This window comes from Phalangium opilio, unplaced genomic scaffold, assembly GCF_054372755.1.
Source record: "Phalangium opilio isolate 3A_F unplaced genomic scaffold, DU_Popi_V2 ptg000194l_1, whole genome shotgun sequence".
Classification (NCBI taxonomy): domain Eukaryota; kingdom Metazoa; phylum Arthropoda; class Arachnida; order Opiliones; family Phalangiidae; genus Phalangium; species Phalangium opilio.
The window spans coordinates 1,594,269-1,618,200 of NW_028324212.1; the positions used below are offsets into that span (position 1 = coordinate 1,594,269).

General features: G+C 37.1%; 1 protein-coding gene and 1 long non-coding RNA gene across 2 annotated transcripts; one reads left to right on the forward strand and one right to left on the reverse strand.

Annotated features, from left to right (window-relative positions):
- Window positions 1–228: 228 nt before the first annotated feature.
- LOC149622629 (alpha-ketoglutarate-dependent dioxygenase alkB homolog 3-like) lies at window positions 229–616 on the reverse strand. The gene is made up of 2 exons (XM_089853528.1): window positions 502–616; window positions 229–432 (listed from the first exon to the last, which is right to left on the reverse strand). Exons 1-2 carry the CDS (start codon window positions 510–512, stop codon window positions 270–272), a joined length of 174 nt encoding a protein of 57 aa, XP_089709654.1. The 5' UTR covers window positions 513–616; the 3' UTR covers window positions 229–269.
- Window positions 617–7,731: 7,115 nt separating this feature from the next.
- On the forward strand, window positions 7,732–8,094 carry LOC149622630 (uncharacterized). Its single transcript, XR_016374971.1, has 3 exons — window positions 7,732–7,803; window positions 7,933–7,962; window positions 8,046–8,094. It is a non-coding gene; the product is annotated as an uncharacterized LOC149622630 (long non-coding RNA).
- The last annotated feature ends 15,838 nt before the right edge of the window (window positions 8,095–23,932 follow it).

Below are 23,932 nucleotides of genomic sequence, written 5' to 3' on the forward strand. Positions count from 1 at the left end.
GAAACTCCAAAATTATCTTACGGAATATTCTTTTAATTCAAATTTTCTGGTTTCGCATAATGATATTGACGCAATTGTTGGACAAATCCCCATACTCTTTTCATCGTCACTATGCCAAGCAACTCCATCGTTGCCGTCTCGGTAAAAGTTCAACAAAACAGAGTTAAAACTAGCTTCAATTTCTTTTCCATTTGAATTATCTCTTAAGTAAGCCTCGATCTTAGATAAGGGGTCCATTGTTCATTTGGTTTATGCGATATTCCTTTGCCCTATCCATAAGGTAAAGGTCCAAACCAGCAGGTTAGTCTGGGCACTGGGATAGCATTTCCATTACTGTGTTGTACTTTTTGCTCCCATTGAACACCATTCTTAATTGTTTTGTAATAGTGATCTGCTTCGCGCGTGTGTAGAAAGTCAGGATCGTAGTAAACTCTGAACAACATAATTACAAGTTACTCAATCACACCCTATAAAAACTTCAGATTATACTGTATAACTTACAAGGAAGGCATTTTCGAATAGGGGTCCAAATTAATCCATTTTTTAAAATGTTCTTCACTAAAATCAGTCCATGTCTTAGGATTCTGCCCAACAGCTGCGCCTTCGTAAAGAACTCGCCTTTTCTACTCAAAATTCATCTTTCTACACAAACAATACTATTAACTGAATGGGTAAAATATTTTGGAGCTCAACCACAATTTTTGGCTCCATCCAAAAACATCTAGAGACCAAAGACACACATTTTCATTTAAAAAATGAAAGCTTTTCATTATTCGTCAAAAGATTGATTCTATCCCTTTAATTTATAGAAAAGTAATGTTACTTTGATCTACTCTTATGCTTTAGGATTAGTCTTAGCTTTTGGTGTAACTTGCCTTAATGCGAGGCGACTTGTGCTTGTTGGATTTAAGAAACTTGTTGTTAAGGCAAATGATGTTTTCTAACACTTGGCTCGAAGTCACAGTACAGTTTTCAAAACGCCGAAATTGAAATTGATCTTAATAAAAGATAAAACGCCGTACTAAAAGTAGTTTTAATCTTAATGAAACTTAAAAAGCCGTACTAAAAGTAATTTTAATCTTGTTGAAACTTGAACCGCCGTACTTAAAACTAATCTTAAAGATGGATCACCGATCTTAAACAAACGACCAAAACGTCCAAAATGGAGTCGATACCGTAGTCAGTTCTTGAGAAAGTAGTTTGTTCCCTAATCGTTGATTGGAGATTTTCCGCAAACTTGTATCGCTCATTTTCATTGGAAGGCTCCAAGACTAAACTATCACCTTATATGGGCAAATCTAAAATTATGGCCATAAAAGGGCAAAACTGAAAATAGAAGTCGATTAAACCACACCCTCCTTGCCACGTCGTACTTTTTTTACTGCAACCAGGGCTGTACATAAAAATATTTCTTTTAGTGGTCAAGCTGATCAGTGAGTCCTTTCTCCATTTATTTAAGTAGTCACTAATAGTGTAATTGACTAGTAAGCCACAGATTTCAATTTATTTTAGTATGGAGCATCACCTTTTTCTTACCCCTGCAACAAAAATCAACTGCGGGGACAGTACGAATTTAAACTAGCGGGACGGTTTTTTGGTCCGCCTGATTTGTGACTTTAGACCCTACCCTATAGTGCGAAATGTCCGCCCAGATAAGTGTCTTGCTATCCCAACGTTTACACTGGTTGATTGCAAAATGAACTTTATGGATACAAAATCGATAAGCGAATGGACAAGAAATTTGCATTCAAACGGTCAGAAAATCAGCTGGCGAATAAACTCAAAATTGGTAGTCTAGTGGACACGAAATTGGTAGTCTAGAGGACACGAAATTTGCATGAAAACGGTCAGAAAATCGTTAAGCGGATGTACACGAAATCAACTGGTAATCGGTTACGAAATCGCAAGATGAATAGCCGCAAAATCGGCTTGCGGATGGAAAACATAACGGCTGGCTAAGGGACACGATATTGGCTGGCGAATGGACACGATATCGGCTGGGGAATGGACACGATATCGGCTGGTGAAATGGACACGATATTGGCTGGCGAATGGACACGATATCGGCTGCGGAATGGACACGATATCGGCTGCGGAATGGACACGATATCGGCTGGTGAAATGGACACGATATCGGCTGGCGAAATGGACACCATATCGGCTGGCGAATGGAGACGATATCGGCTGGCAAAATGGACACGATATCGGCTGGCGAAATGGGCACGATATCGGCTGGAGAAAGGACACGAAATCGGCTGGCGAATGGACACGATATCGGCGGGCGAAATGGACACGATATCGGCTGGCGAAATGGACACGATATCGGCTGGCGAAATGGACACGATATCGGCTGGCGAAATGGACACCATATCGGCTGGCGAATGGAGACGATATCGGCTGGCGAATGGAGACGATATCGGCTGGCGAAATGGACACGATATCGGCTGGCGAAATGGGCACGATATCGGCTGGATAAAGGACACGAAATCGGCTGGCGAATGGACACGATATCGGCTGGCGAAATGGACACGATATCGGCTGGCGAAATGGACACCATATCGGCTGGCGAATGGAGACGATATCGGCTGGCGAATGGAGACGATATCGGCTGGCGAAATGGACACGATATCGGCTGGCGAAATGGGCACGATATCGGCTGGAGAAAGGACACGAAATCGGCTGGCGAATGGACACGATATCGGCTGGCGAAATGGGCACGATATCGGCTGGAGAATGGACACGAAATCGGCTGGCGAATGGACACGATATCGGCTGGGGAATGGATACGATATCGGCTGGGGAATGTACACGATATCGGCTGGGGAATGTACACGATATCGGCTGGGGAATGGAGACGATATCGGCTGGGGAATGGAGACGATATCGGCTTGCGAAATGGACACGATATAGGCTGGGGAAATGGACTAGATATCGGCTGGGGAAATGGACTCGATATCGGCTGGGGAAATGGACACGATATCGGCTGGGGAAATGGACACGATATCGGCTGGCGAAATGGGCAAGATATCGGCTGGAGAAAGGACACGAAATCGGCTGGCGAATGGACACGATATCGGCTGGCGAAATGGGCACGATATCGGCTGGAGAATGGACACGAAATCGGCTGGCGAATGGACACGATATCGGCTGGGGAATGGATACGATATCGGCTGGGGAATGGACACGATATCGGCTGGGGAATGTACACGATATCGGCTGGGGAATGGAGACGATATCGGCTGGGGAATGGAGACGATATCGGCTTGCGAAATGGACACGATATAGGCTGGGGAAATGGACTAGATATCGGCTGGGGAAATGGACTCGATATCGGCTGGGGAAATGGACACGATATCGGCTGGGGAAATGGACACGATATTGGCTGGTAAATGGACGGTTCCAAACCTTTCGATCGAAAAATTAATTCGGAGGCCCCACTCGACCGAACTCCCGTACTTTTGCCGACTTTCGAAAAGTGGTAAATAGCTTCAAATGACTGCACTTAACGAAAGTGTGCATTGCTATTTAATCTCCGATAATACAGAGTAGCAAAGAGTTATATTTTCAAACGATTTGAAGGCTTATCTAAATATAAGGGAAAGATGAAATTAGCCATAATCCGTAACATTTTCTTTGATATTGTTGTAAAATCATGCTTGTAAAGATAGATTTATATTGAAATCTGGGTAAATTAACATGTTACAGTTAGTTGTTTAGATAAAATGGATTTTTAAAGAAAGTTTTGCTTGTAGTTCAAATTTACATCAGCAGAATCGTGGAACTTTAGTGGAGAATAAGTTTTGTTATTATTTGGATTTTCTAAACCTTTATTTCAACCGAAATCCTACACTTTGGGCCGTTCACGAAGAGTATGGGAGTCGTGATCACTTGACGAGCATGCCGCTATTTATTGGCATTAAAGGAAACCACACATTTCAATAAACTTTTATCATTTAAATAAAATAACATAAGTTTAGAGAGAAAAACGGAACAAATTGAAGAAGTCAAACGTTGACATGATATACTTACAATTCAGATAAATTCCAACAAGCTCGACGACGTTGGAAACTCAAAAATAGAGCAGCCGGAAGATTGTTCCATTACAAGTCTAAATTTAGCACGCGCGAAGCTTAATATATCGTAACTATTGGACTGTCTGATTAGATTTCTGAAATAAGGAAGTCATAGACTTATTATGGGAGAGCCAGGGGAATGTCTTATTACAAGATAAAACCAAGGAAGTCAGGGACTGAAATAAGGGCGGGCTGTCTCATGACAATCGTCATGAGACAGTCCGCCGGCTTCTCTATACTAAGTATCGCATTTTCAGTTTAAGTCTGGTTATGAGACATTCCGCCGGCTTCTCTATATCAAGTCTCGAACTTTCAGTTTTAGTCTGGTTATGTGACAGTCCGCCGGCTACTTTGTATTAAGTGTGGCGCGTTCAAGTTATACTCTTGCTTAGTTAAACGTGCGAGACTTAGAGAAGCCGACGGACTGTCTCATAACAAGACTAATACTTGAATAAGCGAGACTTAATATAGAAAAGCTGGCGCACTGTCCCAAAACATGGGTATAACTTGAACGAGCCACTCTTAATACAGAGAAGCCTGCAGACTGTCTCATAACCAGACTAAAACCGAAAATGCGAGACTTGATATAGTAAAACCAGCGGAGTCTCATAACCAGACTTAAAATGAAAATGCTACTCTTAATACAGAGAAGCCAGCGGACTGTCTCATAACTAGAATAAACCTGAAAATGCGAGACATAATATAGTCAAGCCGGCGGACTGTCCCATATCAAGATTAAAACTTGATCTTGCCAGAGTTAAAATTGAGAAGCCAGCGGACTGTCTCATAACCAGACTAAAACTGAAAATCCGAGACTTAACATAGTCAAGCCGGCGGACTGTCTCATAACCAAAATTAAACTGAAAAGGCTAGATTTGATACAGTAAAACCAGCGGACTGTCTCATAACCAGACTAAAACTGAAAATCCGAGACTTAATACAGTCAAGCCGGCGGAATGTTTCAAAACAAGACTAAACTTGGTCGCGCCTGATTTAATATAATCAAGAGTAAGAAAAACAGGCTAAATTTAGAGCATTCGGAAGACTGTCAACCGAATTATAAAATTAGTAAAAATAATGGACTGTTTACATTATTGCTTTTCGGCTTGTGTTTACATGTATTATCAGTCCCGAGTTTTTAGGACACCTAGCGAACACACGGACTGCTAAAAGACTGTACTGTGGAGCGTATGTGCTACTGGGGTTGCATTTGAATTTCGTTCCCTCGAAACTACCCCCTTTTAACGGGCTGGAGAATTTTTCTTTATCGCCGTCTTTCGGACGCTTCAGCCCCGAAAACAGCTGTAGTGTAGTAAGAAATGTTATTTACTAAAAATGTATGCGCTCAGCCGCTCAGTGTGTTGTTGTGTTTGCATTTTAAAGCTTCTAATGGTGGTGCGCGTCGAGGTTTACGAATACAACGTGTTATGCGAAATGAAAATCAAGGGTGGAGCCGATCCAAACGTTTAGATTTGGATCATCTTCCAAATGATTTAGATTTTTAGAGTGAAACTAAAAACACCTGAAAATTTCTGAAAAAGGAGGTAGTTAATGGTTTTCTTGGTTGAAAACCATTTTCACATGTTTTTGCTATTTCCTTTTCCAAAATAACCATATGCAATTGAGCCAAAATTTCGGCAATTCAAAACTTGCCCCTATATGAAGGTTACAACCGGCCCCCGAGTGGAAATAAACAAAAACATAAATTAAAATTTGTTTTATTTTTAAAATTACTCCAAGAAACTACACTATATAAATAAATACATATAAATTTGCGAAATTAATATATTTCCGATATAATTATGAAAAAAACTTTACTTATCTTTGACTGGGTTCGAACCTACAACATTTCACTCCATAGTACAACCGTTGCAACCACTGGACTATCGGATCGCTGTTAGTTCTCGTGTTGGAAGCTATATTTATCTTTACTTTTTTTGGGTAACGCGTGCGCATGCGCTTATCGGGTCCCGGCTACGCCGGAACCCTCCATTCAATAAAGCCGTGCCTTCGACAAGGCTAATTAATATTATTAATTATTCGCAATAATTAGTGTTTGCGCAACTTTTAATGATATGCAATGGATAGAGAAAGACGTAAGCTTTCTTTTGGTATATGATTTATTAAGTTTGGAAGAGCAGGGGCTATTCTTCAATTTAGCCTGAAGTTCCTTCATTAGACTGATACATGGTTTTAATCCTTAATAGATTGATACACGGTTTTAATCCTTAATTTTTGAGTAACTATTCTTTTCCAACGTGAATGAATCATATTGGGATTTTTCAAATGGTTTTTGCCTAAGAACAAACTTGGTGCCCAATCTGGATTGGTTTGATCGAACAGCGCTGATGGTTTTCCTGTAAATGTTCAATCATATCAACTTACTAATTAAGATTACTCTTACAATTAATAATAGGTTCTTACCTGAAAGAAAATGTTTTGAACATACGTGTGGGCCTCGTTTATTAGGCGAAAGGGTTATTGTAATGTAAATAACTCTTTTCTTTCTATTCTAGTAATCCAAAGATTCCTACGCTTTTTTGATAAGTCTCAATTGGGCCTTGGTGCCTTAGTACAGCTGGTATTTTAAAAAACGACAACATATTCTTCTTCCGTTTACGCGAATTTTCGTTACATTCCTTCACCGTACAATAAATACCGCCTCCCATTTTATATAACCACTTAGTTTTAATTCAACTGAACTGCAGGCCGTATAACTCTAACAACCCGTTTAACAAGGTTTAACAGGCCAGTCAATATGGCGGCGTAGTGAGCGAGCAGTCGACGGAGAGAGAAAATCTCGTAAAGGGGACGGAAACCTGACGTCACGCGCAAAGACCCTATAAAGGCCCGTTCAGACGACACTCTTTTTCCCGCTACGCTCGCTGTGCTGAGCTCATCAGATTTTCTGGTTTCACCAGCCTCTAGAAAATGCGCTGGTCACACGGACAAAATTTTCTCATTCTTGATCTCGGAAAAGCGAGAAAAAAAGTTGAAAAAATTCAACTTTTTTTCTCTCTTTGCTCGGCACAGCCAAAAGAGTGCTTCCGAATATGACGTCACTCTTTGTTGTGTAGTATGCTACTCTGTGGAAATGTGTTTTCTTCGGTTTCACTAGTTCGATTTTTAGCGATAAGTATATTGAAGGGTTTTAAATTATCGTGCAAAGTTTTAAAATGATTAGCTGTTTTCCCAAAAATTCATTAAAATTTTCTTTGTGAACAATCACAACCTAGGAAATTTTTAAGAACTATTCATTTTAAAACTTTGCACGATAATTTAAAACCCTTCAATATACCTCTCACTGAAATTTCAAGGGATTCGAACTAGTGAAAACACATTTTCACAAAGTAGCAGAGTGTCGTCTGAAAGGGCCTTTAAGCCGGACCGCCGCTATTGGACAGGATTATTGTTGCTATGGTTCCTACCTTTTCCTTTTACCCAATTAGCCATATGCCTGATCAGCGCACATAGCTGCCAAAATTGAAACTATCATAAGGATGAGCTAAGAGTAGTGGCACTCTATGTTAACTCCCAATAGGGCATAATACGTCAAACCCTCGGAGATGCCATTACTCCATTTTATACGGAAAATAAAATTTCCGCGATTCGCGGAGACGAGCTAAGAGCGGAAAAACGTATTTTATAAATTTTTTTAAAAAATCTTTTAAAAAACACTTGGAACTTGTATTTCTACTTACTTTCGAGGAAATACCACCGTTTTCTGAAGGTAAGAGTCTTTTTTTATACATTTATTAGTAATAAAAACATTTAAGGCGAGCTAAGCCTTGGTCATGGCCATAATGTATATTTGCACATAGAGGCTGTACTTTTGTAACTTGGAAAATTTATTTTTTAGGCTTTTCGAACATTTCTATGGCAAAATGAGGTAGGAGACTAATGAAATATTTAGTGGATGATTTTGGAAGCAAGGTATCATTGATGAATTGGTTGTCTTTCACTATCATCAAGATTTCGATGTTATCGGGTGGCACAAATACTGCCAAAAAGCATACGGGTGGTTACACACGAAAAGCTGACCCTGAATCTGATGATAAACGTCTGAAGTTTTTCTCAGTTCCAGTGCATCCGTTTCTTCGTCAATGTAAAGGTAAAATTTACCCTAAGCTGGTTTTCCTCTGATAGTTTATTCTTGAAAATAGCGTAAGGGCATTTGATCTCCACTAAGTACAGCTGGTCCACAACCAGTATAAGGCGATCGGGGCTTGCCCCAAGGAAGCAAAATTGTGGATTAACAATCAAACCCACAGAGGTGTGACACTGGATATTGATGTAATGCCTGAATATTGAAAAAGCAGCGGGTTCATGCTTCAATCCATGATCCAAGGATTTTGCCGTTACGTAATCTCGTTTTTGGAGGAGTAAGATATTATGTTTCTTTTAAATATAAAAAGTCGTGTCCACTCCAGTGTCGTCACTTCTGAGTAGATGTCGCCATAGGTTTTCAAAGAGCCAACTTTTAAAATAGATATTGCACAAAACAGTTACATGGATAAAGGATACACGCTTAGAGGATAGGCAACTCCCCTACCGACTTACAATTATTTAACTTTATATGAATATGTTTCATTGACTTAAATTACATTGCTAAATTTTTTTAGGTAGGTAGCGCTTTCAATTTTCTAATCTGATTGCAGAGTTGAATTGTAAACTCGATCAAAATTTGTCAAATATTTTTTTAATTAACCATAAATTTTTCAGGAGAGAATATGGTCAAAAATGAAAAGTGTTGAAAAACTAATCACCCTAATATTAATCAAATTTGACTGTAAACACTTAAACCTTGGTCATAACATGAAGATTATAAAAATTGGTAATACTGTTTTCGCTTTGTTTAGTATCTGTTGCTCTCTCTCTTGTCAAAATTATGGACTATATTGAAAATGGGAAGAATTGCTTAATACAAGGGGAACAAAAACTAAGAAAAAATCATATTAATAGCTTTGGCGTTTCTGGAAAATCAATAGAATTTTTAACTAAGTTATATTGAAGCGCTACTTCTTCAAAATTCAGGATTATCGGGAAGAGCCGCACAAGGTTAAATTGGACCTGAGTGACATAAATGAATTCGTGGTAGTTGGTTTTTGCCCAGCAGGAGGAGGAGGAGGGTTTTCCAAGCATTGCATAGCTGTCCTACTAGGCTACTACTCGTAAACAGGGAAGATCATCTTCCGACGCTAACCTGCACTGACGTAAAACAAACTTGGGGCAAACTAAAAAAATCAGTTCAAGAAATGCACAAGGGCGTTTTTTTTGGTTCCTTTCAAGTTTCAAGTGACGAGCTAGGTCTGAAATAGCCTTACAGCTTCGAAAATATATATATTCTAATTGATAAACTGTGTTGTATACAGCTCCCACGTACAAACTAGTGCATTTTGAATAAAAAAACACCTAATCCTCAAATCACTAATAGGAAGTACAAACTACGAATCAGCCTTACAAAAGCACATGATAGAACCCAGTGAAAAAATATTAAGTCACGTCAGAAAAAGACCACAGGAAGAAGGAAGCGAGGAAAACTGTTAACTGAAAGCCCTATGAGGAATGATAAAAATAGAATTCAATGTGGTAAGAGAGACAGCGTGATGTTGTTCTTCAATATTATGCTGGACAGAGTGGATTTCACGCAGCTCAAATTAGATGCAAACATTACGATTAGTTTAAATTCACTAACCGATGAAGAGAAAGATTTCTCATAGAGCGGTGAATGAAATGCTAAGTTTTAGTGGGGAACAGGATGAGAAATAAGGCGATGGTACTGGGCAAATTACCAGTTTAAAAATTGCTTTGACCAGTTTATTTATTAAATGCCTGGGGGTCCAGTGGTCACCGTGACCACTTTTTAAATTCCCCTTCTTTAGTAAAAAATAAATTTCCAGTAGTGGCTTATAGAAATTAATCCATTTCAGTGCAGCTCATACAGTATGTAGAAATATTAAGTGGTCATTGACCAGTTTTTTAATTAAAACCCTTGGGCTCTACTGGTCAAATGACCAGTTTAAAAAATTTCCTTATTTCTCACCCTGGTGGGGAAATGTAAAGCCCCGCCCATTGACATGCGCGGTAACCACTGGATATTTTACTTCCAACAGTTACATGTAGATGGCGCGAAATTTAGAAACCTTTGTTTTAGAACATTGGTGTTGCTATAATGTTAGTTCAAATCTTCATAAAATAAAGACTAACAGTTTTCTAGTAGCTACTTTGTTTCAGGGATAATTTTTCTCTGAATTTTTGCCGTTAATTACAGGATGAGGAGAGTAGTCTTTGTAAAGTGCGGCGCTTGGAGTCAATTTAGGTACCAAAAATGTGAATAGTCACGATAATGAAACAGACTGAATGCATGTTAAACTAGTTTTATTATGGTCTTAACTTAGCATTAATATGGCCAAAGCAAAACTAGTTTAACATACATTCATTGTATTTCAAAATCGTGATTATTTACATTTTTGTTTTTGTGCTTGCCTTCTTTTGGCAGACAAAAGGTATAAGCTTATAAACGTACAATATTTTTCCCTCTTTTCTCCCTTTTCGCCCCTCTTTTTCCCCTTTTTTGTCGTGCAAAAGCCCCGCCTTTTTTGGTGTTTATGCGTTTACCAGCTATAGCGCCCAGCACCATAAGAAGCTGTAAAATAGAACCACATTAGGCTTGGGATCATAGAAAAAGAGACCCACATTAAGCTTAAAGAGACCCATATTCGACTTGGAGCCCTCCATAAAAAGTGTTCCAGATGAAACTACAAGATCAACACTAAGTTACTTTACTTATTGTAAAGCACCGACACTGCAATTGGAATTTTCATAAAAGGACGCAAAGCCCCAGTCCACCGATGGACTTTAAAGAAAGTTGTTCAAACTTCATTCGTTTCAAAGTGAAATTTACAGACGTATAATTCTCCCTTTTAGCAGCTTGTTTTATATCTATTGTATCAACTCTGAAGTAAAAATATTGCTGTGGGGCTAATTTTAGGCGATGGTTGTATATTTGTATATGAGTACAATCATTGAATAATTTTAGTTCCAGTCACATATTATGCTACAAGTATCAATTTTGCATTAAGAAAGCCATTTACAGTAAATGTCCCAGCCTGTTGGATAGAAATTTATTTTAATTACATGCCAAGCACCAAAGCGTAATATGGCCGGGGCCATCTTGTTGGCTAGTCGTTTATGGTTTCATAACTTAGTTGCGATCCTTTTTCGTTTCATAATCCATTGCCATCATGTCGGAGATTCCGGTATCTCTGGATCCAATTAATGCATCGTGCTTTCCGCCGACCCGCATCAATGATTGGCATCACTTTGATATATTAAGTGAAATGCAAATATTGTACGAAGTAAGTTTCCAAGTAGAAAGTGTTTAATGATTTTTGTTGACCTTAACTCTAACTAAAGAAATTATTAAATAACTAAACTGATTTTGCTTTTTTACCTTATTTTATTTTGTGAAATGTAAATGTGTGTCATAACTCTGTACAAATTTTAATTAGAAATGTTTTCTTTCATATTGAAATACTAACCCTTCAAAAATAGCTCAATAACTCATTAAATAAAAAGTTTTATCAATAGTCTTTTTGGGTTTCTCTTGCCCATAGTCCTCTTTTCACTTTCCCGTGAGTCACGCTTATGGTTTAAAGTATTAATTTTGTTTGTTAAAATCAGTTCATTATTCCACCGAATTCGACGTTAGCTCGACCAGTTAGTTCTTTAATAATATATTGTGAGAGAATGAAAATGAATTAATAGCATAACAACATCAATAAATATTTGATCTAAGACAGTAGAAAAGTGTTTTGTATTTCATGATTATTCTCTCAAATTGTCCTTTAATTTACACCCCCAAATTAGGTGATTGATATGAGTTAACATACTTGAAAGAACTTCAATGGTCCTTGTCATTTTGAACCTGCTTCGTACTTCGTTACAGAATTTGAAATGAAGCGCTAGAACATCTGTATTTGATAATATTGTTTTCAAACTGTTTACCGATTAATTTTGGTTATATTTTTCGGTTTTTGTGTTTTAGTGACAAATAAGAAAATCAATATCAGGCAATGTCAGTCAAATTTCGTTTCTCTAATATTAACAAGTTAATGCTTGAATGATTGTCTTCCTCAAAATGGCGATATATTGCACATATAAGGAATTCAGCTTGGGTTGATTAGGTGACCGACCCAAAATTTGGCTCTGTTTACTATATTTAGCCCATCATTTTTGTACCACCCGACAAGTAGCCGGTAAGCAAGTTTTCATAACAGCTAGATTGAAGGGAGACCTATTTAATTTCGAAAATATGTCATAGAATTAAAGATATATACGATCTTTTCAGTCAAGCCCCCGAACACTTTTTTAATTTGTCAAAGAAAATGCAATTTTGTTTAACTTCAGGAATATAGAATACACAAAACAAATAAAAAAATTTGACAGGCTTTTCTTTATTTTAACATTAAACTCTGACAATATCAGTAACAACGTTTACTCTTTTTGTTAACTACAAAATCACTGGACCATCACAAAAGTAGAATAAGAGGTAGATTTGGACGTTCTTGAGGTTGGCCCTTGTGCAAAATCATTGCATTCCTTACTCCTATTTAATTTAATCACGATCATATATTATATAGATAACATGAAATATGTTTAACATTAATGTTGACTACCAGATGAATTTACAAAAACGTTTTCGTTACAGAAAATCATCGACTTATCAGTTGCAATAAAGATTACAAAATACCTCCAATAAAAACAGTGCGAAAGCTAAATTATTTCCAGAAACGTATATCCATAATACAGCTTCAACATCGTCCACGGTTATGTCCGACTGATTATTCTCTGGCTCCAACCATTTGAGAAGGGTTATAATGTTGTCAATATCCTTTGATAAACCAGTGCTCTTGTGTTTAGAATGTTGGGTTTCCCACAAGCTCAATATTCTAAATTAAATTTAATGATATAACTAAATCCAGGAAATCAATTTTCTAAAATAATAAAAAAAGCATCGAACAAATACTTCATGAACTAGCACAAAAAGACTAATTGGTCTCACAGATTTGGTCTTGGGACCATTTGGTCTTGTGATTTTTTTGGTCTTGGGACCATTTGGTCTTTTGATTATTTTGGGCTCGGGATTTTTGGTCTCGGTACTATTTGGTCTCGTGATTATTTGGTTACCAAATTAGTTCCCACCTTTCCCAAAATATTCTCCTACTAAATAGCTGCCAACTTTTCCAAAATATTCTCCCATTAATTAGCTGCTTTTTTCCAAATTATTCTCTAATTAATTAGCTGCCACCTTTTCCAAAATATTCTCCTATTAATTAGCTGCCAACCTTTTCCAAATGTAGTCCTATTAATTAGCTGCTATCTTTTCCAAAAAATGTCTATTATTGCTAATAAATTGTTCGTGCTAAGAGGCGGGCTTTAATTCTCATATAAATAATCTTCTTACCTCCAAACAAGGTTGGGTTGGGTTAGGTTTGGTTTGGTTAGGTATTTTATGGTTTGGTTTGGTTAGGTATGTATGGTATGGTATGGTTTGGTTAAATTTGGCTGGTTAAAAAATGCTGAAGTGATGATATTTTTTTAAACGAGAATTTCGTGTCCAGAGACCAATTTGTCGCGAGACCCAATTGTACCGGGACCATTTTGTACCGGGACCAATTCGTCCCGAGGCCCAATTGTACCGTTACCAATTTGTCTCGAGACCAAAACGGCGAGACCAAATTGTCGCGTACCGTAAGGGTTAGTTTCTGCGAAAACGCATATTTTCTGGTGTCCGATTAGGGGAAAACAGGTTAAACCATTGCTTTGAGTGATCGCTACCTCTAATGGCGACACTATAGTACCCGTAAACCCTTACTTGTGTAGATAATTATAAGATAATGGTCGCACGAGTTACGTTATTTATTTCCGAGGGTTTTTAAAAATATACTTACATTTGATTAACATCTTCTAATAGGCTCGATTTCGAGAAATTTGAGGAAATTGGAAGCCCGACATAACCTTGTGAAATCGGTGTCGAAAAGAAAATGTTCTCTCTAATTGAAGCGGTTTTATTGTTTAACCAAAATTGTCTGTATGAATTACGCAGTATTATATTCAAATTAAATTTAGATGCTATTAGAATGTTTGTTTCACGAGTTTCAGGTGAAAGTTTTTCAAGTATTCTATGAAGTTTATTATTTGGAAGTGAAGAAATTGAAATATCTTGTGAGTTTAAAGTCGAGTCATCTATTAGCTTAGAACAGTTATAAATAATTCGTTTAAATATTACATATTATATTATTCTTTGATATTGGAGTTTGTTTTACCATATTGGTAATGATTTTGTGTTCCAGTGAATCTTTAATGACGTATACAGTGACATTGTTGATCCGCGAAGAGTCTCTGAACGTGTTAATTGGATAAAACGATGATTTAACGAATTTTGACTTAAGCTTCCTCGACATTTCAATATAAATAATTAGTATAGATACGAGCCATGTGCCGATTAATATTCTAGTCGACCGATTTTTAGGAACGTTGATGTAGGCTGAAATTAAAATTACATTTATTTATCTCGCTCGCTCTCTAAACCATCCAGCCAGCCAGCTAGGTGATATTTCTCGATAATTTTCACGTCCATCGAGACTGCGAATTACCAAAAATTAACCTCTTGATTTATAGTGTTGGGAAACCAAAATAAACCTCCGAGTCGAGGCTAAATACCATATTAAGAGGTTTTCCTTAAATAATTAAATAAATATAATTGATATAAATTATTTAAACGTCGGTACTTTACTTTAATTCTAGTTAAGTCGTTTCAAGAAAGGTTATTCCTAAAATCATTTTAAAACATCTATTTTTAATTATTAATGACGTCTACCAAACTCATTTTCTCAAATTTTGTAATTTTGGGTATATAAGGCGATTGATTCAGAGTAAGTTATAAAAAAGCCGCAATTACATGAGAATTTGGCGCAAGCTCTGCCATTGACAGACAGATAAAAACACTGAATTTGAAATTTCACACTTTGTGAATCTAACCGAAAAACGTCTACATAAACAAGAAGCGCGCAAGGTTTCTAGACTTTTGCGCTTTCATTTCGCTAAGCTTAAATTCCGCAAGAACATGCGCGTCTTAAGCTGTTTTTGAAAAGAAACCTGTGGTACGTTTCCGTTATTCATTAATTTTATAATAGCGTATACTTAATGTTTTTTCGTGTGGGTAGGGTAGTAATGACATCTATGGATCGGTAGTTGATTAGTCCCGTTCCCTATTACGCAAATGTCTCTGATTAGTTATCTAATATCGTGTATTATTTTGAGAGAGAATCAACATGAAGTAAGAGCGGAACAATATTAATAGGTACTTCATGAAAGTCAGTGAAAGAATGTAATGAACTATTTAACTAAGTGAAGTGTTTAAGTAATTTTTACTCCATGATTATTCTCCAAAATTGTTCACCTATTTACAACCGTCTAATTATTTTATTAATATGCCATACCATACTTGAAAGAACACCAATGGTCTTCGCCATTGGAACTTGCTTCGTACTTCGTTATAGAATTTGAAATGAAGCACTATAACGTCTGTATTTGATAAAATATTTTTAAACTGTTTACCTGTTAATTTCTGTTATGTTTTTCGGCTGTTTAAGTTTTAGTGACAAATGACAAAATCATATTTAGGTAATGTCACTCAAACTTCGTTTCTCTAATATTAGAAAGTTAAGGCTAGAAAAATTGTTTGCTTCAAATTGGTGAATTACTATTTAAATAAAATTGGGATCTTTATACTTGCTTTAGCAAAATGATTTTGGTTCTGCCCGGTTTAGTCAGGTAACCGGCCTGAATGTTTTCATAACAGGTAGATTGATGGGTAGACCCTATTGAATTTAGGAAAATATTTCATCAAAGTAATAATCTACACAGACCTTTCAATCAAGTTCCAGAACGCCTTTTTTAATTTGTCAAACAATAGCATTTTTTCCCAAAATATCGAGTACACAAAACAAATCAAACATTTATGTCTAATTTTTGTACTTTTTAACATCAAACTCGGATAAAACGAGTGAAAACGTTTGACAACTATAATTTCTGTTTTTCTCAACAACTTTGTTTTTTATTCATCATCACAAAAGTACTTATTTTGGGAAAATATACTCTTTCTAGAATCTTAGCATTACTCCTATGTATTCTTGATCATAATAGATAACATGACCATAAATGGTGAACACTTAATTAATTTTCGTAACTTTTCTGTTAATGAAAATTATCGACTTAGTCGGATACCCTGTGACGAGGAGATGATTTTAAAATTGCAAACTCCTAATTTTGGAGGTATTTACTATCTAGTGACACTTGATGTTCGGAGTTATCTTATAAACAGACTAATGTCGTGAGCATGTGCGGAGTTTGCTGCCGTCTCGTGGCAAAAGTTGAAACGTTGCTTTTGCAAGGCTTAACATAAAAGCTTTCCCCAATAAATAAATTACACTCATATAATTAATTTTTGAATTTCATTAATTTCAAAATTATCCAAAGGATTTAAATCGTTTTATTGGAATTATTTAGTTTCAAATTAAATACTCCCAAAACGAAGAATTTCAATTTTAAAATCATCTCCTCGTCACAGGGTGTCCGACGTTTTAGGTGACGATTCAATGCTTAAAAAAACGAATCTCTTTATTTTGCCGGTATGATACTGCCTAATGGCCAAAAAAGGGCCATTTTTTCTCTCTGTTTGAACCTCTGACCAATGTGGTTGTAATTCCCATTACAAGGAGTGAAGACGTGGGGATGGGGTGATCATCCGCCACAAATGGAGCGTCATCATCTTTCCGCTCAACCTCTTCACCTAACCCGTTCATCATGCACATGTTGTGAAAAATGCAAAATGCCATGACTATTTGGGAGGAAAATTCTGGCAAGTAATGCAGCGAACTAGCTTTTAACAAGCAACGAAAGCGCTGCTTCAGCCACCCATTACACCTCTCAATGGCAAATCTAGCCTTACAAAATGCCTCCATGAAGTGGAATTCGGACGTAAGCTCTTCCTTTCCAATGATGGGCACCATTAACCAAGGGCTTAATGGATTTCCACTATCCCCTACAAGAGAGATTAAACTTATTATTATTAAAAATTTGAAATCCATATCAAGAAACTTTACCGGTTAGCCAAGAGTCGATTAAAGAGCCATTGAGGTAAGACACCTGCAAGTGGGCCGACACAGCCGTCGACCGGTATATGTGGGAGTCGTGGCGCGATCCCGGAATGTTGGTGTTTGCTGATAGCATCAGCAAGTCGTATTCGCACACCAATTAAACATTCAACGAGTGGTAAGACTTTCGGTTTACAAAAATGTATTCCGGAAAGTCTGGGTTGTTGTTCGGTGGTGGAACGATTGCAACGTGTGTGCAATCGATTGCGCCTATGGTTCCGGGAAAGTTGCATTCCTCCTGAAAACGCATTTTTATGGCCGTTTTTTGCACCTCAGTCTCGGAAAACTTTATGTACTTATGTACAAGTGCCCCGTTGATCGCTTTCGTTACATCTCGTATGCAACGACTCACGCTAGACTGGCTAACACCGAGGAAAATGTTTTGGCCCACATCTAGCCGGTACGATCCTCGTGCATAAAACCACAATGCGATTAACACCTAAAAATAAACCATTATTCAGTACTGAAAAATCATTTGTGGGTTTCAAATAGTGATTTTTTACCTTCAAATCTACTGGCAACGAGGTAGTTCGAACACCTTCAAGAGGCTCAGTCAACGTTCGGCAAAAGCCTAAGACCATTTCCCTTGTCAACCTAAAATTCCTCTTAAAGCGTAGGTCATCAAGCTCCCAAGCTTGATTACCATCTCGAAAGACACGTTGGACTCGTAAATCGCGACGCGCAGCGTGATTACGATCATCAAAACGCAAACGTTCAAGTTCTTGGTGGAAAAATAACGCAGTCATTTTAGTAAATAGAATAGCGGGAAATAAAATTTTGGCGGGAAATAAAAAATACAGGGTGTTTGAAAAAAAAACCTTTAATTAGGTTAAATTGAGGGAATGGAATACAAATGCAAGGCGCGTCCTTATTTAGACATTTAAGGCGACTATTATCAATTAACTAGTCCATATAATTAATTTTAAGAATTTAACTCATTTCAAAACTAATCTTTTCCTAAAGGTTGTGAACCATTTTATTGAAATTTAGTTTAAATATTAGTGATGGCCGAAATGGTTAATTAGAGGATGTCGGTACAAGTTTTTTTGAACTCGATGCAAATTAGATATGGAGGTCAACCAATTATCTACATAAAAAGATAAGCTATTATTAATCTATATTTCTATCATTATGTTTCAAAACAAGGTAAATTTTCTTATTTTCTGACACAAAAATTGGGAGTGTTATTCCCGAAGATATTTCTACTCTTAAACAGAAATTTAAAGTTTTATGATATTAGTGGACAAATTTAAACGTCAACTAGTTTTTCGTTCTTTTGATCTAGTTTTTATAGAGGAACGCAATCAAGTATCGATAAAAGTAACCTTACCGATAATAGGTTTTACTAATCGAGACAATTGCCGAGAATTAATATTTGGTAAATGCTCCTTAAATATTTTACGCTACTCGCAAATTTCGTTTTCTATTTCTGAAGCGTAATAAATACTATCGGTGATCGTTATCGGTCATAAATTCAGTTTGGGCTTAATTTTTAGAAGAAAAAAATAGGTGGATATTATTTTCATTAGATAATTTGTGATATGTATTAAAGGTTCACTGAGTTAAAAAATTGGAATTTGTATTTCGATTAAGCTTTGATATTGACATCAGTTAATTTACGATATCGGCTCACGATGTTAGTCTGTTTATAAGATAATTCGGACCTTGTCACAAGTTAGTATCTACCTTCAAAATCGAGAGTTACCAACTTTATAACAATCTTCTCGTCACAGGATAACCGAGGTTGAAATTATTATTATATGTGATAATTTGAGATAATGTGAAAAAAGGGCTCAGACTCACACCCTCAGTCAACGTGGGGCAAAGGCCTCATACCGTTTTACTTACTGTCGAGTATGTCGTCCCTCGTCGTCAAATTCCTCTTAAAGCATAGATCACACGAAATTAAATGCAACAAAAAACATTGAATTCGTAAATACCGACGTTTAACGCAATTATAATATTGAAATCTTATACAATTAAGTTAAATTTTAGAAAACAAAGCACTAATTTCAAAGTCTAAACTTTAAAAATACGACGATACGAGTAGGCTAAGTGACGGGCAACAAGGGGCAAACATTTTTTTAAATGGCAAAACTTAACGGTAAATCAAGGCTTAGCATAATTTCATCGCCTTAAGAAAGTGCCAAGTTTCGAAATAGATGGGTAATAAAAAAGTGGAAAATTATGAAATTAGGCTTAGTAGTAGGGACTATACAAATAGCCACGGATCCAAGATGGCCGCCACCCCAAGATGGCGGCCAGAACATCATCCACCAGACTCAAATCAAACTGTCCAGACAAGTCTGGACTAGCCCGAGCTCCTGCGTGTTAGTTTCATGACATCATCTTCTTAACTTAGACCAAAACTAAAACTATAGTCAACCTTGACGTCATCCCTGGCTTGCTAACATTGGGTGTTACCCTTTAACCACTCCAGCTTTTCTCTCTGTAAGCCTAAAGTTAATAAAAACACAGATTTTAAGACATCAAATATTTACTTTTTATAAGATGTACAGATATGCGTAATAAATAAATACAAAATATATAGTACAAAATAATCAACAACTAGCAAGGATAAACAAACATGTTTTAACGAGTACATTTTTCACATTGACCCTGTATCGTTATTTGACTCGGAAGTGCAATCGGCGGAGGGCCGTTTGGGTTTATTTTCCAGCTGTTTTCTGCTTCGCCGCTCAATTTCGTAAAGAGTTAACAAAATGTTGACTATTAACCCGTAAAGAAAAAAGAAAATGAGGCATAGCATATTGGGTGGGTTACAAAAGCAAATGATATTTAAATAGCTAGTACGGGATATATATGTTATATAATAGCAAGAAAAGCGATATTGTTGATTGGTTCCTACTTGGCTTATTAGGAGGGGTGTAAGTAAAGAGATAAATTTCATTGGATAGGTTAATTAAGGCGGAGCTAAAAAATAAGCATATAATTATAAGTCTGGAAAAAATCTACAAATATGCAAATAAAGATTTTAATAACAGATATTATACAATAACATTAAAACAAAATAACAAAAATATATAAAACTAAAATATTTACATAAAAAACCCACCACCAATAAAAAATTACTAGACGCCGGTCGACCCAAACCCTCCACTGCCTCGTGATGTAGGGGTTAGACTCTAGAGATAACATAAAAACATGTTACAAGTTGAATTCTAAATTAAAAAACTTGAAAATATTTACCGCCGTTTCCACCGGTCTTAGCAATATAACCGGGGTAACTATCAATTGGGCAACTCTATTTCCCCGCCGGATAGTGTAGGCGGTGTCCCCGACGTTGGCGATGACCACTTTTAGGGGTCCCCGATAGTCGGCGTCTATTATTGTTAAGAATTATTATACTTTTACGCATTATAAAATAACTAATAAACATACCTATCGTCCCCTCGGCAACAAACAGCCCTTGGGCCGTTAAGCTGCTACGGCCAACAATGCGGCCGTAGCTGTCCGCCGGCAGCATAACGCCTAACCCAGTCGACACAATTTTGATACCGTGAGGGTCGATTACGGTATCCACTGGACAATATAAGTCCAGTCCGGCCGACTGGGGAGTGGCACGACGGGGAGTAAGCGCTGCCGGATGGATTTTGATAACAGGCAGGCAGGGCAAACGAGGAGCGGTGGAAAAAGACATCTTAAAGTGGTTGGAACTGGTGTTTCAGAAACAGAAGTTAAACAACTGATAACTTTCATTTTGAAACACGGGGCTTATATACAAAATTAGCGAGGTCAAATCTAATAGTGTCTAGCCAATACTTTCAAGATTCTTAAAATTCAATAAATAGCAAAAAGTTAATTAGATAAATAGGCATAAAATTACAAAATCTATCCGAGGTCTAAGTTTTTTTTTCGTATGCAAAAAAAGTTGTCTAGGCGTGTTTTAAATAATTCAAACAAAATCGTGTTATATAAAAAACCCTTTAGCGAAGGTTAAAAATAAGTTACTTTGATAGATGCCTAAGGGGACAAATATTATTTGTATGCAAAAGCTTGTTTAGGCGTGTTTCGAATAATTAAATTTGAATAATTCTCACGAGATCGCTTTATATAAGAAAAACAATTTATTAGTGAAGGTTAAAACTAATTACTTTGGGAGGGACGGAAATTGTTTTTTAACATGATTTAAATCTAAATAAATGTATATTAATATTAAACTAGAGAGGTTATTTTTTATATTAATGTCCTCTTTAATCTTTAGTATCAACTCCGCAATAAAAAATGTATTTTAGGTTAAATTAAAAAATAGCGTATCAGACATAATTATATTTTTTTTAAACTATTAATAAGAATAGAATAAGGTTGTGTTATAAAAAACCATGTCGGGGCCTGTATTCTAAAAAAATGGCCCTGAGATTTTGGATATAAAAGCTCGAGCATGGGCATTGGGTTTTCACAATCAAACCAACAATGAACAAGTACCAAGAATCTCAATCTATGTTTGACTCGCCACCAAAATCTCCGGGCAATCGTCAAGAAACCAGCAGCGGTAAACGCACTATACATAAATTCCTCAAGCCTGATCCCGTGGAGATTCTCCTCGATTCCGACGACGAGGACTTTGTCCAAGACGTGCTCCAGAAACACGTCATCGGCGTTAACGGTATCGAGGGGTCGTACCGGCTAAGGAGCGACGGCCAGTACTTCGAGACAAAAGTCCCCCCGCGAAAGGGGGATTACTTTGTAGACGTGAGTGTCTACAAATTTAAGGACATAAAAGACTCCCAAGCCGACAAGCTTTGGGAGTGCTCCCACAAACGACTGAAGCGAGTCGTTGACAGCAAGGACAAGGACGCCGTCCAACTCCTCAACGCCTTCCACCGGTTGGTGGAGGACATAAAGGGTGACGCTCAGGCCACGCAGCAGCCGCCCAGCAAAGTAAGTATCTTATTAACAATAAATTTACAAACCAAAATTTTGTTCCAATTTTTTTTTATTTCTGATAGAGATTCAAAAAATGAGTTCGAGCAGCGGGAGCAGCGGGAGTGACTCGGAGGGTAGTGAGGGAGAGGAACACGCGCAGGTAAACCGTTTCTACACAATTGAGCGGCAGATTGACAAAACGAGTCGCAAATGGCATTGTAAACAAATCGATTTGCGTATAGCTTTTAATAATTTCGATGACATCCCAACGCAAGATTTTTTTCGAATTTTTCGAAAAATTCTCGACGAAGTTATACACAAATTAGTAACCGAGAATCCCGACTATAATCGAGTTCGATTTGTTTTAAGCTTCCCCGGATTGACGACCCACGTAAATATTAAATTTATAAAAATTGACAAATTCACCAGTAAGCGAATTATGCGCACCATCTATAGAGTAACGCAATCTAGCCGGTACTTTGTCTTTAATGGGGAAGATTTTCAGTTTGACATTATTTTTCTAAACCTCGACGCAAATATAGGAGTTTATTATAAGTCCATAAAAAATAGAACTTTGGTTAATTTGGATTATTTCGTTAAACAAAATAACCAATTTATTTTTATGGAAAACAATGATAACCTCTGTTTTGCTCGAAGTTTAGTTTTGGGTAAAGAGCTGGCCGATCGCAATTTTTATGCACAAAAAAAGCAAGGTCCGCCCTTTAACCAGAACAATTTCAAAAAACTGAAACGCGATAACACCCTTGTGGGTAATATTGCAAAAATCTTGCACCGAAAAGCCGGCGTCCCCGAGGGTTTCGTTACTCTAGAAGATATTAAAAAATTTCAAAATTATTTATCTCCCCATTATAGGATCGTGATAGTTGATGCTGCGAATAATTTTACCATATTTTTCAAAGGACCACAAGCTTCTAAATTTATCTATCTCTTAAAAATTGGCGACCATATTCACCCTGCAAAAACTTGGCACGGCATGATGGGCGGTTGTGTCTCTTGCAATTTATGCTTAAAATCCTTTTACAAATACGAATTGTTAAAAGAACATAAATGCCCCGAGGATACAAAGCCCTATATATGTTTTCGGTGCCAAGGTGAAGCGTTTCATTTAACCAACGAGGACGTTTTAAAACGTTGCAACGAATGCCACCACTACTTTTTCCCGGGTCCCTGCTACGAAACTCATTTACTTAATGGCACCTGCGCGAGTCAAAAACGATGTTTAGAATGTGGGCGACTTATGGGTGACGATCACGACTGCAATCCCGAATGCTCTCAATGTAAAATAGTTCATCCGCCAGGTGAACATTTTGTTATGCCTTTGGAAACCAAAATGAAAGCCTCGCGGTTTATTTATTACGACATTGAGACTATTCTTAGAAATAATATCCACGTCCCCATTTTATTAGTTTGCGACGTAGAAACTGAAGCTGGCTTTGAAACTAAAATTTTTTACGGCGCCAATTGCGTCGAGCAATTTTTAAATTATTTATTTAGCCTAGAGCAGGTAGTTTTGACTGGACAGAAACGTAAGACGTACCAACCGCGCTTTACTAACACTGAAGTCGTAGCTCATTACGCGAAAGCTTTTGATAACTTCTTAATTCTCAACGCTTTAGTCCATAGACACGTCACCCCTGCCGTTATTTTTGACGGCAGTAAAATTTTAATGATTCATCTTGAGGGACCGCAAATTAGATTCCTCGATAGCTTTAATTACATTAGTCAACCTCT